Genomic DNA, 13,586 nt, shown 5'->3' on the forward strand with positions numbered 1-13,586 from the left:
GAAATCTGACATTTTATAGGTCATGTATGAATATGTAGATATTTTGTATTACTCATTGTTTTTAGGTCCATTTTTTAAAAAATCCTCATTCGTCGGTTTATCCTGAAGGCCACACTAACCTCTCAGCTGCCCAGCAGCATCCTCTCGCGTTTTCTCAAAGATTATATAAATATAAGCTGATCAAATGGCGGCACACAACTCCGGGAATTTTGACTGGTGAATCACAACATGGCTCCAAATATTCACAACATATGTCTCAAGACACTTCATTAAAAAAAAAAAAAAAAAAAAAAAAATCCTTGCTATGACATTTCAGACAGCCAATCACAGAGGCGATATCGTTCTGTTGTCTCCCTGGCAACAGAGCAGAATGAATTCTAATTGGGTGCTTTTAAATGACACTGGAAGTTGAAGAAGTGGATTTATTTGTTTTACACACAAAATAAATAAGGCATAAAAGTAATAAAGTAATAAGTAATAAAATGCATGATTTTATCAGAATAAATTATTTTTAGATGTAAATATCTTGAAATCAATGTTTCATTTTCCTTTGCACTACTTCTAAAACAACAGAATCGCACTTGATAGCTCGCTCAGGTTAGTGGTTGTAACTTTACAAAATGTGAGAAAGTTGACCTTTGGCAGTACTTCTGCAAGATTCTGTGTCTAGTTAGCGCTACATTTCCATAAAAGGTTCAATTTCACTAACCAAACTGAACAGAGACCTTTTTCAAACCTTCTTGTTTCCACAGATGACCCAAGGACTTGTACATGGTGGATCTGCTCCAGCTTTTCTACACACCACTAATGTCCCACAGCAAAGCAACATGGGATACATTCAGCAGCAGCCACAAACGCAGCAACTGCCACTTGTGCAGCAGCAACAGCAGCAGCAGCAAAGGCAGTACCAACATTCCCAAAACCAGCCAGGCAGTGTTTCAGACTTCAGGAGCATGCTAACGCGGTAGCACCGAGGACTTCATCTGAACGCTGAGGATCGGCCTCTCTGACGCCGCCCTGCAGGGGGCAGCACGCCGTCAAGCCTCCTAATTTGCAGGGGAGGGATCCGGCTTATACGTCGTCATAGTGACACCACAAGTACAGGCTGTGCTGACCCGACGGCGGCTGCCGGATCCAAGGAGGACAACCTTGAGGCCGCGTCGCGACGGCTGGAACGAGTGGATCATCAAAGATGTTTGAAAAAAAAAGGACAAAACAAACAAAAACTATTTTAGACCGACAAGTGGAGGTTTTCTTCTAGCAAAGTTCTCATATAAGTGTTTGCACTTTGGTACTCCTTTCTCCCCGGAAGTAGAATATTTATTTATTTTTTACCTAAGATCAAACGTTCTGCTCGGTTCCTGATCTCCGGCTCAGCTCCCCTCGTGTGGCATGACGCTAAGCTACTTGTGACACTTTATTGCCAGTGAAAATGGAGAATCTGAGGTGCGTCCTGTTGTCCCCCCCCCCACACACACCCTTTGAACTACGATTTAGGCATGTCGAGTCACTACAGCAGAACTTTACACGACAAAACAACAAGTGCGACGACCACTCTATCAAAAGGCAGGTGTGACGTGGCACACACTACAGCTGGAAGCTGGAGGTCTATCTAGATTTTTAAAGCCTCAATCCGGGATTGAAGGAGCGAGGGTTGCCGTGGCCGTCCCACCGCAGACCTCTGCAAACTGAAGCGGCCGCCAGCCAGCACCGGGTGTCGGCGCGCTGGGAGGCGGGGAGGACGAATTGTGCCTTCAAACGTGATAACGTTCATGTTGTGGTTCGCTTGGTTGCGTCTGATTATGGCTTTAAAAATCCAGCTCAGGTCCATTTGGAATACAAAAGGTATATTTTCATAAGAGCATAATTTGTTATTAAAACATAAGACATACAGATTTTCTAATTAATTGCATATATACATATATATGTACGTAGTAATTTTTGTGACCTTTATGTTTGCAGTAAGTCCTTACTTTCTGAGCAGTGTCCATTTCAAAAAGAGTCCTTTTTGAAATCATTACACAACAAAAACTACCGATTGGAAATACAAGCTGGTCTTATACACAGATGTTCTGACAGAAATCGCTCCGTTATGCTCAGAGGTGCATGCCAGACCTTGTGCTCGCCCCATTTCAGAAAAGCCTCATGCACACAAGAAAAGCGTAAATTCATGTTCCCAGCAGTCCAATCAGCTGCTTTACGAATGGGAACTTGCACACCGCTCCGGGTAAAGATGCGTAAAAAGCCTTCTGATAACTTTGTTTATTTCAGTAACACAGCATTAAGAAAACCCCGCCTTTAATTTTGATTCATGTTGGAAAAGAAAGGTGAAAAATACAGTGAGCTCTGCTACAAACAGCGGCATCTTGAGATCGCCAAGTCTCCATGGCAACCTTTAGATGTCATGTAAAAGTTGCCACACAAACTCTACATGTGTGGAGTTTGCAAAAAGCTGCTGGGACTTAAACTGAAGCAGATGTCGTGTGGGTCAGATCCGACTACTCTTTAAACTTTGGTCGTCCATGGACAACTTTTCATTTTAGTTGGTTTTGGTTAGCCATTTTAACTTCAACTACCTTTCAACCACATCTAGAAATCTGAAGAGTATTTATACAGACAGTTTTTATTTCACTTTTCCCCTTCTCATCCACCATAACCACTTGGGTTAGGTATAAAACAAGAGACATAGATTGGAGAAAGAGTTTTGCCCACTGTTTAGTAAAGTGGAGGATCAGTGATGCTGGGGGCCCGCCCCTGGATGGGAATCTGGGTAGCCAAGCCTGCACGGCACTTTGAATCCTTTAAAATATCAGGACATGTGATGTAAAAATAAAAGCGTGTTGATTCTGGTGTTGATTTAGCAAACCGAGCAAATGTTTTTCTAAGTATTTAGTGCGAGGTGATGCTCCTGCGGCATAAGATGAATTTATTTTGGGGCTGTTTACACATCTTACAACAGGGGTGCGAGTCCAACCGTCAGCCTGTTTTGTGACGGCTTGTTTGAATATTTCAGAAGACTACAAATTTCCAACACCAACCAGGTGAGCTGAGTTTCAGATTGTTGCCTGCAACGGCTTCATTCACACTAGAAAAAAACACAGACGCCTCCGTTTATTTTACCATTCTACATTGAGAACTTATAGAACTACTTCCATCTGAAAGACACTACGTTACGTTAGCATGGGGAAAGAGCACGTTGCGGATTCTGTGGAGCTACTTACTTATCGGCTGTTGCAGCTGCTCGCCTTTGTCTCAGTCAGCTTGGAACAGACGAGCGTGTGCAGGAACCATTGTTTTTGATTGTCTCTGTTTTGTAGATAATACAGAGACGACAGTTAGCAGAAAGAGGGTTGGAGTGTGTTGCTGCAGTCTGTCCAGGAAGGGGAAAAAATTAAAACCCATTAGAACAAAACAATTACATCACCGTACAAAGACAATCAGCAGAATATACTGTATTTAAACTGCCTGTACCACAGTGTGACTTCACAATTTAGAAAAATAAATAAATAAATCCTATAGCGTACTCCCCACCCTCCTCCTCCACCTCTCTTCTGGATTTTAATTGCACATGTTGTTGCTACACTTTATAGAAAGCAGCACGGCGGTAGAGGGGGTGGGGTGGACAGGTGTTTGGTGATGAATATGAAAGCGGCCCCGTCCGGCGCCGGAGCTGCCCACGTTGCACGACAAGACGTAGCGAACTCAGCATGTAGGTTCAGTGCCGTTTTTACACTTTTTTACGTGCAATGTCAATTTAAAAAAAAAAAGAAAAAGAAAAAAAAAGGACAGAGAGAAAAAGAATGTTAATTTATACTGTTGGAAATGTTTCCAAACAGATGTACATAGAGGTGTATAATAAGCAGTTGTTACCATGTAATTTATATGGAAGTATTTTTTTAAACGGAAATGTCCTAACATTCCTTTAGCAGTATTTTTTATTTTTTAAAGGCTCGAGACGCGTCCTCTGAAGAGTAGGATTACACAGGACTTTTATCTGCATGGGAATTCGGTGCGCAGGGCCGGAGGCTCCCAAAGAGACCGAACTGAACCTTGAAGAAGAGATGAAACAAAAAGAAAAAAAATCTGACTTTTTATCACGCGGATTGCAGCTGATTCACCTAACAATTAAAAGTACGCAAAGGAAAAAGAAAAAAAAAGTGCAATTGTGTAAACATGATGAAGTTAGGTTGTTGTTTTTGTGGCAGAAGTGGTTTCGTTCATCTCCGATCCGACGTGTGTCTGGTCATGAAGGTCCAGCTTTGCAGGCGCCATAGCGTGTTTCTGTTTTTCGTGAAAATGTCACGTCATTCAGGTGTGTGACACTGATATCATAAAAAAAAAAAAAGAATCCATTTCAAAAAGCTGCATAGATTCATTGCTCAAATAACACATTTCAGGCACTTATTAATGGTAATTGTTCAGATTTGGGGTTAAAGTTAATTGAAAACCAAAAACCAAAAAAAAATTTGATTTTCTTGCACAGAAATGCTCTGCTGATTAGCCAGATGTCCAGCAGCTTGTCCCTGACATGTGTGAGTCATTGTTGAAGAGGGAAATATGAAGATATTAAGAGAAAGTTCAGTGGAAGGAAAAAACCTTTATTGATCCTATGTAATATTGTAATCTTCTGAGAAGGCGAATTTTGTGTTTATTAGCTAACAAGCCAAAATAACAAAAATTGCAGAAATAATTGCTTGAAATGCATTAGCTTCTATGTAAATGAGTTTTAACTTTCTAAATTTAATAACTGAATAAATACCTTTTTTTTTTCAAAGTAACTAATAATTTTAACCTTCACCTGTAAATCTGTGACAAAGTAAAAGGACGATCTTGCAGAATATCAGCCTTTCTGGCAGGAAACCTGGTTGTTTTTCATTCAAACACATCATTCAGAGTAGACAAAGTTTCCCGTATCGTTTTGTTTGCCTTGCTGTGTTGATCAAAAGCAGGTCTGTTCATCACCCAGACCCAGAATCACTCGGTTTCGGACGCGAGTTAATCTCGTGAGCTTGACGAAGGGTGTAAATCTGGTCGGTCCGTTTTCTCCGTGACGACGATTGCCGCACCTCTTCTTTTTTTTCCTCTCTCTCTTTGGCTTCCCTTCATTATGGTTTGAATAGTGTTCATCACAGGGATTTCTTTTTGTAAACGTACGTCAGTTTGATCACATTTAACTTGTACTTTTTTCCCCCCGATTTGTATCATGTTGACTGTCGCCTCAGATGTGAACGTGGGCAGTCAGATCCGATCCTCTCTGTGTAAGAGTTGCCAGGACATGAACAAAAGAAAAACCTGGCGTCTAGTCAATTCTGCAGTTTCAGTGCAGAAACAAATATATTATAAATATATATATATTTATTGTATTATAGAATGTGGAAAAAAAAACTTTAGGCTACATAGTTGTTTATTTTATTTGTCATATAGATTACATATATGTATGTTATGATTTTAAAATTAAAGTAATTTTATAACAGATTATGAGATGTCTCTGTTTTTTGTCGTTTTCTCTAAATATTTACCAGAAAAATAAGAATTAAAATGTACTTTACACTACATATATTTTTAGAATGCGTATTCAGTAACACACATCAGCCCTGAAATTGTAAGATATAAAAGAAATCTTAAAGAGAGATTAAAACAAGACTGTTGTGTTTTTGGTTTTGCCTGTCTCTATGGTAACGTCTCTGAATCAAACAAGGCATCCCAGCAAGGGCGCCTCCATAGCATTTTGCAAAGGGTGTTTTCTAAAACTAAAAGCCCTTACAAAAATTTTATCAATCTTGTGTAGGTGTATTTCTACAAACCTTGGTGAAAACTCCTCAGATCCCTTAAACAGAACCCTTATGACAACGGGAAGTAGGCTCAAAGATCCCAAAAGCAACGCAACCTGCTCTACTAACGAAATTATGAAAGCAAGTCATTAAATTCTACTAATACTTGAAATAAAAGGCAACATTTTTTTATGCATTCCAGTATTTTAATCGTAAAAAATACAATTTACATGAAGGTCTTTTTTTGTCAAAAATACATGTACATGATTGAGGATGATTAGAAGAAGCTGTCCTTTGTTTCTAGTCGAGTGTGACATCCATCACTCTGTACACCTTGTCAATGAGGATTTCCACTTTATCTCCTCCCAGCTGACACAACTCCAGAACACACACCACGTGTGTGTTCTCCAGCCCCCGGGCGGTTGCCAAGATCTCCTCTGCAAGAAGCCAACCAAACGTAAAAAAAAAAAAAAAAAATCAAAGCTAAACATTCGACTGGAGATGCTGGAGAAGATGAGAGGAGGGATTTATTTCTCCTGTCGCTACCTGACTCACGGGGAGTTAATTCTCCGTCTCCGGCTGTGCTGTCGAGGGGGCAGAGGAAACCTGATGAGAGGCAGGACAGCATCGAGTTGTCGTGGGGGTCCTGAGAGAGACCAACGGCGCGGGGGTCGTCGGAGCGCACCACGGGGAGAAACGCGGCATCGACTGCGATCTGCTTGTTGATACCTGACAGAAAACGTTCAAAAATTATAACCATAATTAGTGGCGACGTGTTGAGAACGCACACACTAGAAAGAAAAAGATCTACCTTAACAATAGTTACATTAATTCCAGGGCTGGAATGACTAATCATGATTAATTGGTTGTTCAAATAATTGTCAACTAATTTAGTAATTGATTAATCGTTAACTGGAGTATACACTCAAAAAAGGCCATTTGCTGCAAATACAAAATGCACTCAGAGCAGCAATCAACCCACGACTGTAAGACAAATATATACCTTCGGCATTTAAAATTAAAAATATTTGTATATATGTTTTATTGTATTTTACACAATAAAAATGTTCATTTTCTTACTTCAAGGAATGGAATTTTTTTGTTTATGTGAATCTTTTAATGTATTTCTAACACTGTATAAAAAAGGTGGTTAAATGACAAATCTGCAGCATGTGCCATTTTTTTTTATTTTATAAGATTAATCGTCAGAATAATCAACAGAAGAACTAAAATAATTGGTAGTTGCAGCCCTAATGCATTCTGTCATTTTTTTTAAGGTCGCACAGACCTCTGACTGTAACAGTGTTTTTTTGCTGACAGTAGTTTCCCTCCCTCAGTCTGACTCACTGATGACGTGACGCGTCACAACACAAACATAAAGGTCAGTCAGTTCGTTGTTCCGGTTAGAAAAACCGAAAACACTTTCGGAGTGATTCGTAGCAGGTGAAATGACGGGAAACAGGACTGAGCGACTCTGCTCTTACCCAGTATGGTCAGCTGGTAATGCCCCGGGCAGGGAGTGTGTGGCGGCGCGTCGGCAGCCGCCGGCGGCGTCCAGCGCGTCGGCTGAAGGTTGCTCCACCGCAGCAGTGCACTCTTCTCGTCGAAGGTGAACCTGCGAGCGACGCTGTCCTGATGCAGGCCGCCGTGATGCAAATGCTCAGAGATTTCTTCTCGCTGCTTTGACCAGTTGCTGCTCTCCCAGGACGAAGCAGGGGAGTCTAGTGGGACACACACATTACAGAGGCACACACACACACACACACACAGCAGCGAAAATGAAGCAGCGAGTTACTCACCTTGACATTCCTGCTGCTCATGCTGAACCTCCTCATTTGCCGAGGCCGACTCCTCTTCTTCCTGCTCTTCTCTTTCTTTCGTGTTTTTGTATTTCAGCCTTCTGGGCGCAAAGAAGCAAAGAATGTTTGTAACTTTTAACTAACAGATAAATGCTCGTGGTTGTAGCTTAATTACCTTTTAGAGGGCGTGCTGGCACAATTTAAGGAAGAAGGTACGGCTTTACTATAAAACACGACGTCAAATTTAACATTACCGATTAATTATTCAGCTTACAAGCATAAAAAAAAATTTAAATTAGGAATCAAATCCAACCTGAATTGATTTGTCCTTTTCCTTGTGTTAGCTTTGCTCCTGTCAGAAGAGGGAGACATCAGACAGTCTGCAGGATCTTTATGTGCGTCTGATGAATAATTCTTGGGCTCATTTGAAACCTGAAAAAAAACAAAACAAAACAGCAGCGAACGTCTTTAACTATTTCTTTTGTTATTATTATTGACAATACACTTTAAAATAAAAATCTTTTACCTTCTTTGGGTAATTTGTGTAGCGGATTGCTGCGATCTCTCCCTGAATTGCCAGTTTTTTATGCTCCCTATATTGAAGGCTCTCTAGCTCCCTCTTCAGGTCAGACGCAGCAACCAAAGGAACTTGGCCTTAAATAAAAGAATGGCGTAAAGCACAAATCTACACCCTAACTGCTAAAGCTTTTAAAATCAATAAATAAATCACTCAAATCACCTGACGTATCCGTCGCTGACTGTGAAAATCTCCGTGGGGGAGGAGGGTAACAATAATGGCCGCCGACGGCAGTTTTCTGGAGGACAACGTTGTCTTTCAGAGTCTTGGTCCACTGGATGAAGCTCTTCACTCTGGGGTCACTCACATACGGCTGGCCCTTGTGGTAACCTGTTGCAGACCCACACCGCCCTACGCTTTAATCCTGCCATCCTCCTCTGGTCACACTGCCACATGATTATACCAACCAGTGATGAAGATCTCGGTTTCACAGCTGCTTGTGAGGTAGGGCGAGGACCCTTCCACCTGACACACCCTCATCTGAGTGCAAACAAGGTAGGTCACTGTGGAAGACAAAGCAGAGATGAGACAGCAGCCAAATACAGCGCCTTGTTTAGTGTATTGGTTTGTAATTATTGGGAAGACAAATACATTTCCACATTTATACCCAAAACTACTTTGTAACACCAGTACCTACATGAACTTTCAAGCTCTTGTCCATTAAAGGCTGTTTATCTAGGACACGTTCAAACAAAGCTGCAATAACTTCTTTTTTTTTTTATATAGTTTTTTTTTAAAGTTTGTTAAAACTGTGTTGTCGTTACTCCTCTGCCTTCTTCCTGTGGTCCTACAGCTACCTGCAGAAATACCTGCACTGCTCAGTCAGAAACAACCAATCAGGGCCAGGGGGAGGGTCTTAGCGGTGTCACTCACCCTCATGTACACTCACACCCGCTCTGTTAGGCTAGTTCCCCACAACAAACCCTGATGTGAATGCCAGGCTAGTTAGCATGGCCACTGATGTTGGCAAATAAACAGTTTTCCTGGAGCGGTAAGCTGTTTCTCCGCTATTAGCACATTGAGCAGCGTGAACACGAGGATGATTGACAGCAACAAGATGGCTCTGATTGGTTGTTTCAGAAGGGGAGTGGTGAATTTCTGCAGATGGCAGCAGAACCACAGGGAGGAGGTCTGGTATCTTGATATTTATTTATTTATTTTTTTTAGATTATTTGTTTCATAGTGTCACAACATGGTGGCAGTTTTACTGAATATAAAAATAAACATATATATATATGTATATATATATATATTTTTTTTTTTAATAAAAGTTACCTACTGCAGCTTTAAGCTGTCTTACAATTCCCACTGCATGGTCACAGGTTCACATTTATCTGTTACTTTGTTTTGCTCCATCACTTGAAATTCCACTGCCAAAAAAATGACTTTTGGGGTGTAATGTGACACAACGTGTAACATCTACGATACTTATGAAAGCCAAAGTATGAGGTTATGATTTACTTGGACAAATTTGATTGAAGATTTCAGGTTGCGACGAGGAAAAAAGTTCCAGAATAAAAGGCCGATCAGATGTTCCGTCCACCGAATGAACCCAGCGATACGTCCAGTATTTTTCTGGAGCTAAAAGTTAAAGCACGGCAATCACTGCATGACAGTCAAAGTGAAACTACAGAGGCTTTCACCCAGTGAGTAAATAAAAAAAAAACCCTTTTACCTTTACTCCCTTTACTCCTGACTCTTTCAACACGGCCAACAAACGTCACCAAACCGATGACGTCACAAGCGGAACCGTTCGAAATCTTCTCCAGCTCTGACCTGGAGCAAACCAGAAACCAGAGAGCAGCCTTTGAGCCAAAACTGTTGGAATATCGCATGAAAACATACACAAGTGACACGTAAATACATTTTTATTAAAGCAGCGGCTAGCGTTGATCACCTGGCGGTGAAGTGGTAGGACACCTCCGGCAGCCCCCACTGTGGGAGGACGGTCTTGGGTGAGACCACAGTGATGTCGGCAGCTGGGTTACGGGGGTTCAGGCAGATTTCTACAAGGAAAAACATTTACAGAAAAGAAATAAAGTGCAATCAAAAAAAAAATTCGCATGGCAAGTATGAATTATTATCATTCCTATTGCGCAGCTTTTGCAATCAAACTACGTTCCTCAACTCAACATCACATCACAGTAGTAGTTAGCTAAATGTAACACTCCTAAGTTCATACCTACGGAGGTGAAGATCTTCATTCGATGGTGGTCCATTTGTGGGCGGGATCTGTTTGAGTAGCTCTGCTTCAAGGTGTAGTTTTGCAGGTACAACACCGCGCCGACGTTCATCCTGAGGTAGTACTCAGGACAGAGCTCGTTCCAAAGCACGAGCGACATTGTGCCGCTCTGGTCGGCGACTTCGAAGTAAGTCTGAAATGTCACAAAGTGCATATTTTACCTGGTATCGCAGTAAAATATCAGGCGAATACAGATTACAAAACCAGATTAAGGGTTAACCTGTAAGTGAAGCTCACCTGGTAGGGGTAATCAATCTTCAGCCCAAATTTCCCATAATACCTCAACCTGGATTTGTGGATTATCTTCACCAGGAGAGGGAGAGGTTTCCATGAGACTCTAAAGGATGACTCCAGAGAACTAAGGAGGGTGACCTTTGACACTGAAATAAATATATTACATATTATCATATTATACATTTTGCATTATTGACTTTGTTTCATGTTTTATTTTAACCTTCTATGCAATGTTTCACTCTAATCTGCTGAAGAGCCCTTAAGACACTCCAGTTCTCCTGGTGCACAATGAAAATAACGACACATTAATGAATTATGATTTGAAAAGGAATAATCATTACATTTTATTATACGTAAAGCTACCCTTAAGGAAAATTAGGAAAACACAAAGTTTACATTTCTTTAGAATTCAAGCCTTTTTAAAAAAATATATATATTTTGTAAAAAAAATTAAAATAAATAGCTATATAATTAGCTCTTTATAATTTACCTGAATTTTCAAGAGCTATTGCAATTTGAGCAGAGGTGGACAGAGTACCCAAAAATTGTAAATATTTTTAGTCAAGCAAAAGTAAAAAGTACCCATCCAAAAAATTACTCAAATATTTTTGGTAAAAAAAAAAAAAAAAAAAGTCTACTGAAGTACTGAGTATGTGATCAAATTATCAATCACTGAATGGTTGATACTTTGGTCATTCATCCAGCGGCCCGTAGTGTTTTTGAGTTGAAAAATGTTTAAAGTTGACAGGAAATGTGAAAAAGTCATTTAACAATTATGTGTTATTGAAAGACTGGAAGATTAATACCTGAACACCAACTAAAAAATGCAAACATTTTAAAAAGACTTAAATAAATAAGCAATGCTTAATATGGTGGGGCCACAAGTAAAGCATGTTGGCCCGCCAGGCTTATAATGTACTGCGGGAAACCCTGAGTAAATGTAATTGAGCAAATGTAACTAATTATTGCCCAACACTGAATTCAAGAGACAGAAAAGGTGCAAAACAACACAGCAAGAAGCAGAGGACAGCAGGATCTCACCGTCCAGGACTGGGTCCGGTGAAGCAGACCCTGAGATCCACATGTCTCCCTCCGGGTCGTCGTTGTTCCACAGAGACAGGTAGTGTTTGCGGCTCACCTGCAGCGGAACGTCACTCTGCAGCACCACGCTCCTCTCCATGCCGTGTTTTACCAGCATGGGCAGTGAGCTGGGGTTGTTAATGCGGGGCAGGAGAGATGACGTCTCTGCGCTGCTCTCGACCTTCTCAATGCAGATATAACCGTGCCCCAGTCTCCTCTCGTTGTAAACAAAGGAGCACTGCCTGACGCTGACGTCCGTCCCAGTCCTCAGGGTGTTTCTGTGCACCAGGTGGTTCAAGCTGGGGTGAAGGAAGCATTTGGCTCGCCAGACTCCGTCTGTGATAGTCACGTCGTAGCTGTAGCTGTCAAGCTGCTGACCCTCGGTCGGCTCGGACAGGTACCTCTGAATGGCAACAACGGCGACAGGAGCCGCCTCCTCGGCCGTGAGTTTCAGGCTTTGAGTGGAGGGTAATCGCTCCAGCGTCCTCTGGAGGAAAGATTCTTGAGGAGGATCGGCTGCCGTCGAAGAACAACACGAACTACTCTCCATCACTTAACAGTTAGCTCAGCAGGCGTTAGCTCATGTTAGCTTGTTTACCTTGTACACACAGCTAAAATGATTCACACCAGCTAATGGAGTGCCGTAAAAATACTTAACACCTTTTAGATGACGGCGGTAGGGACGCTTCAGTTACTCTAGTAACCGCTGGCTAACGTTACAAACTGTTTGATGCTCTTTGATGGCGTCATCGTGTGGTTTAATAAAATACCCGAAGCGAAGTACTGATAAAAAAAATAACTTGCTTAAATATATTGGCAATAAAATACTTTACAATAAGTTGGACAGTGTAAACAAGAGATTGCTATTTTTGAAAAATCCGCGCTAAACTGCGCAAGAACTGGCGTCACGTCAACAGAAGTGACGCCATCAATGCGCCCTGGTATGGCAGGTAGTTGTAACATAATCGGACATCACTGCGCTGATAAATTATGAAATGCAAATTTTCCTCCTAAGATTATGGATACTTGCTCAAATAAAAATGAAATGGTAGAGGTAGTTGTCATTGCGGGAAGGATAGTTAAACAACATTTAACATTAGTTTTCAAAATGAAACTAATTAATCAGATAAATGATTAAAATATTAAACAAGGCGGACCACATGTTGCAATGACATTGAGAAATATGATTTTGGACCAACAGAGCAGATGTATTACTAGTATTATCAGTAGTGATACATTTAATAATAGAAATAATAATATTTATTTGCTGCTAAAGTTCAGTTTAAATACTTCTAAAAATGTATAAAAAATGTTTTATATGATTTTAAATATTTCTGAAATGGGAGTTTTCGTAGTAGAGAATTTGTTATCGGAAAGCTTTTTTTTTCATGAGTTGAAATATGTCTTCTGAGCAGAAAGTTCAATGCATATGAACTTTCTGCTCAGTGTTCGGGGGGTGGAGGGGGGACCATTTGACTGTAAGAACAGAAATGACTTTTTACAAACAAATCCATTGGAATTGAGTGCATACTGTATATGCATAGTGATGATAGTGTTTCAAGATATTAATTTGTCTGCTGTAATGCAATCAGGAAATCATGACTTGAAACATAAGGTGAATTTTGCATTGTATTTTCTCGTTGCAGACAGCAAAGACAGAGGCCCTCAGTATTTCAGAATTTGTCCTGCTGTGCGCCTTGACCTCAGTCTTGTTTAGCATAATTGAAACTGACAGTGTAACTAAGGTTAAGTGGTGTATAGCATTAATTTAAATGTTTTATTAGCATGCAGCGTAAGAAGTAACCAGTATTGTTTTGTATATCTATTTAGTGAATGTTAGCAACATTTAGTTAAGTTTTTTTTATTGTTATTGTTATTTTGGA

At 40.6% G+C, this 13,586-nt stretch overlaps 2 protein-coding genes across 9 annotated transcripts in view; one reads left to right on the plus strand and one right to left on the minus strand.

The window, feature by feature from the left end:
• The window catches only part of npas2 (neuronal PAS domain protein 2), a 52,333-nt gene extending 47,148 nt beyond the window's left edge, over positions 1 to 5,185 (plus strand). For all 5 annotated transcript variants that reach the window (XM_044140831.1, XM_044140833.1, XM_044140834.1 and 2 more), the window contains one exon: positions 753 to 5,185. In XM_044140831.1, coding sequence (XP_043996766.1) covers positions 753 to 968 — 216 coding nt within the window. In that variant the 3' untranslated portion in view covers positions 969 to 5,185. The remainder of the gene's footprint in view (positions 1 to 752) is intronic.
• Positions 5,186 to 5,940: 755 nt separating this feature from the next.
• On the minus strand, positions 5,941 to 12,656 carry radx (RPA1 related single stranded DNA binding protein). 4 transcript variants are annotated; one of them, XM_044140944.1, is made up of 15 exons: positions 11,665 to 12,656; positions 10,627 to 10,769; positions 10,330 to 10,522; positions 10,045 to 10,153; positions 9,823 to 9,923; positions 9,609 to 9,728; positions 8,555 to 8,650; positions 8,310 to 8,477; positions 8,097 to 8,224; positions 7,884 to 8,002; positions 7,746 to 7,793; positions 7,571 to 7,671; positions 7,256 to 7,492; positions 6,318 to 6,500; positions 5,941 to 6,208 (listed from the first exon to the last, which is right to left on the minus strand). In XM_044140944.1, exons 1-15 carry the CDS (start codon positions 12,251 to 12,253, stop codon positions 6,072 to 6,074), a joined length of 2,472 nt encoding a protein of 823 aa, XP_043996879.1. In that variant the 5' UTR covers positions 12,254 to 12,656; the 3' UTR covers positions 5,941 to 6,071. The 4 variants fall into 4 exon arrangements, with proteins under 4 accessions (XP_043996879.1, XP_043996881.1, XP_043996880.1 ...); XM_044140946.1 differs by having other exon boundaries at positions 6,327 to 6,500; positions 11,665 to 12,636; XM_044140945.1 differs by having other exon boundaries at positions 7,571 to 7,668; positions 11,665 to 12,635.
• Between the last annotated feature and the right edge of the window lie 930 nt (positions 12,657 to 13,586).

This window comes from Gambusia affinis, linkage group LG15, assembly GCF_019740435.1.
Source record: "Gambusia affinis linkage group LG15, SWU_Gaff_1.0, whole genome shotgun sequence".
In the NCBI taxonomy this organism is placed as follows: domain Eukaryota; kingdom Metazoa; phylum Chordata; class Actinopteri; order Cyprinodontiformes; family Poeciliidae; genus Gambusia; species Gambusia affinis.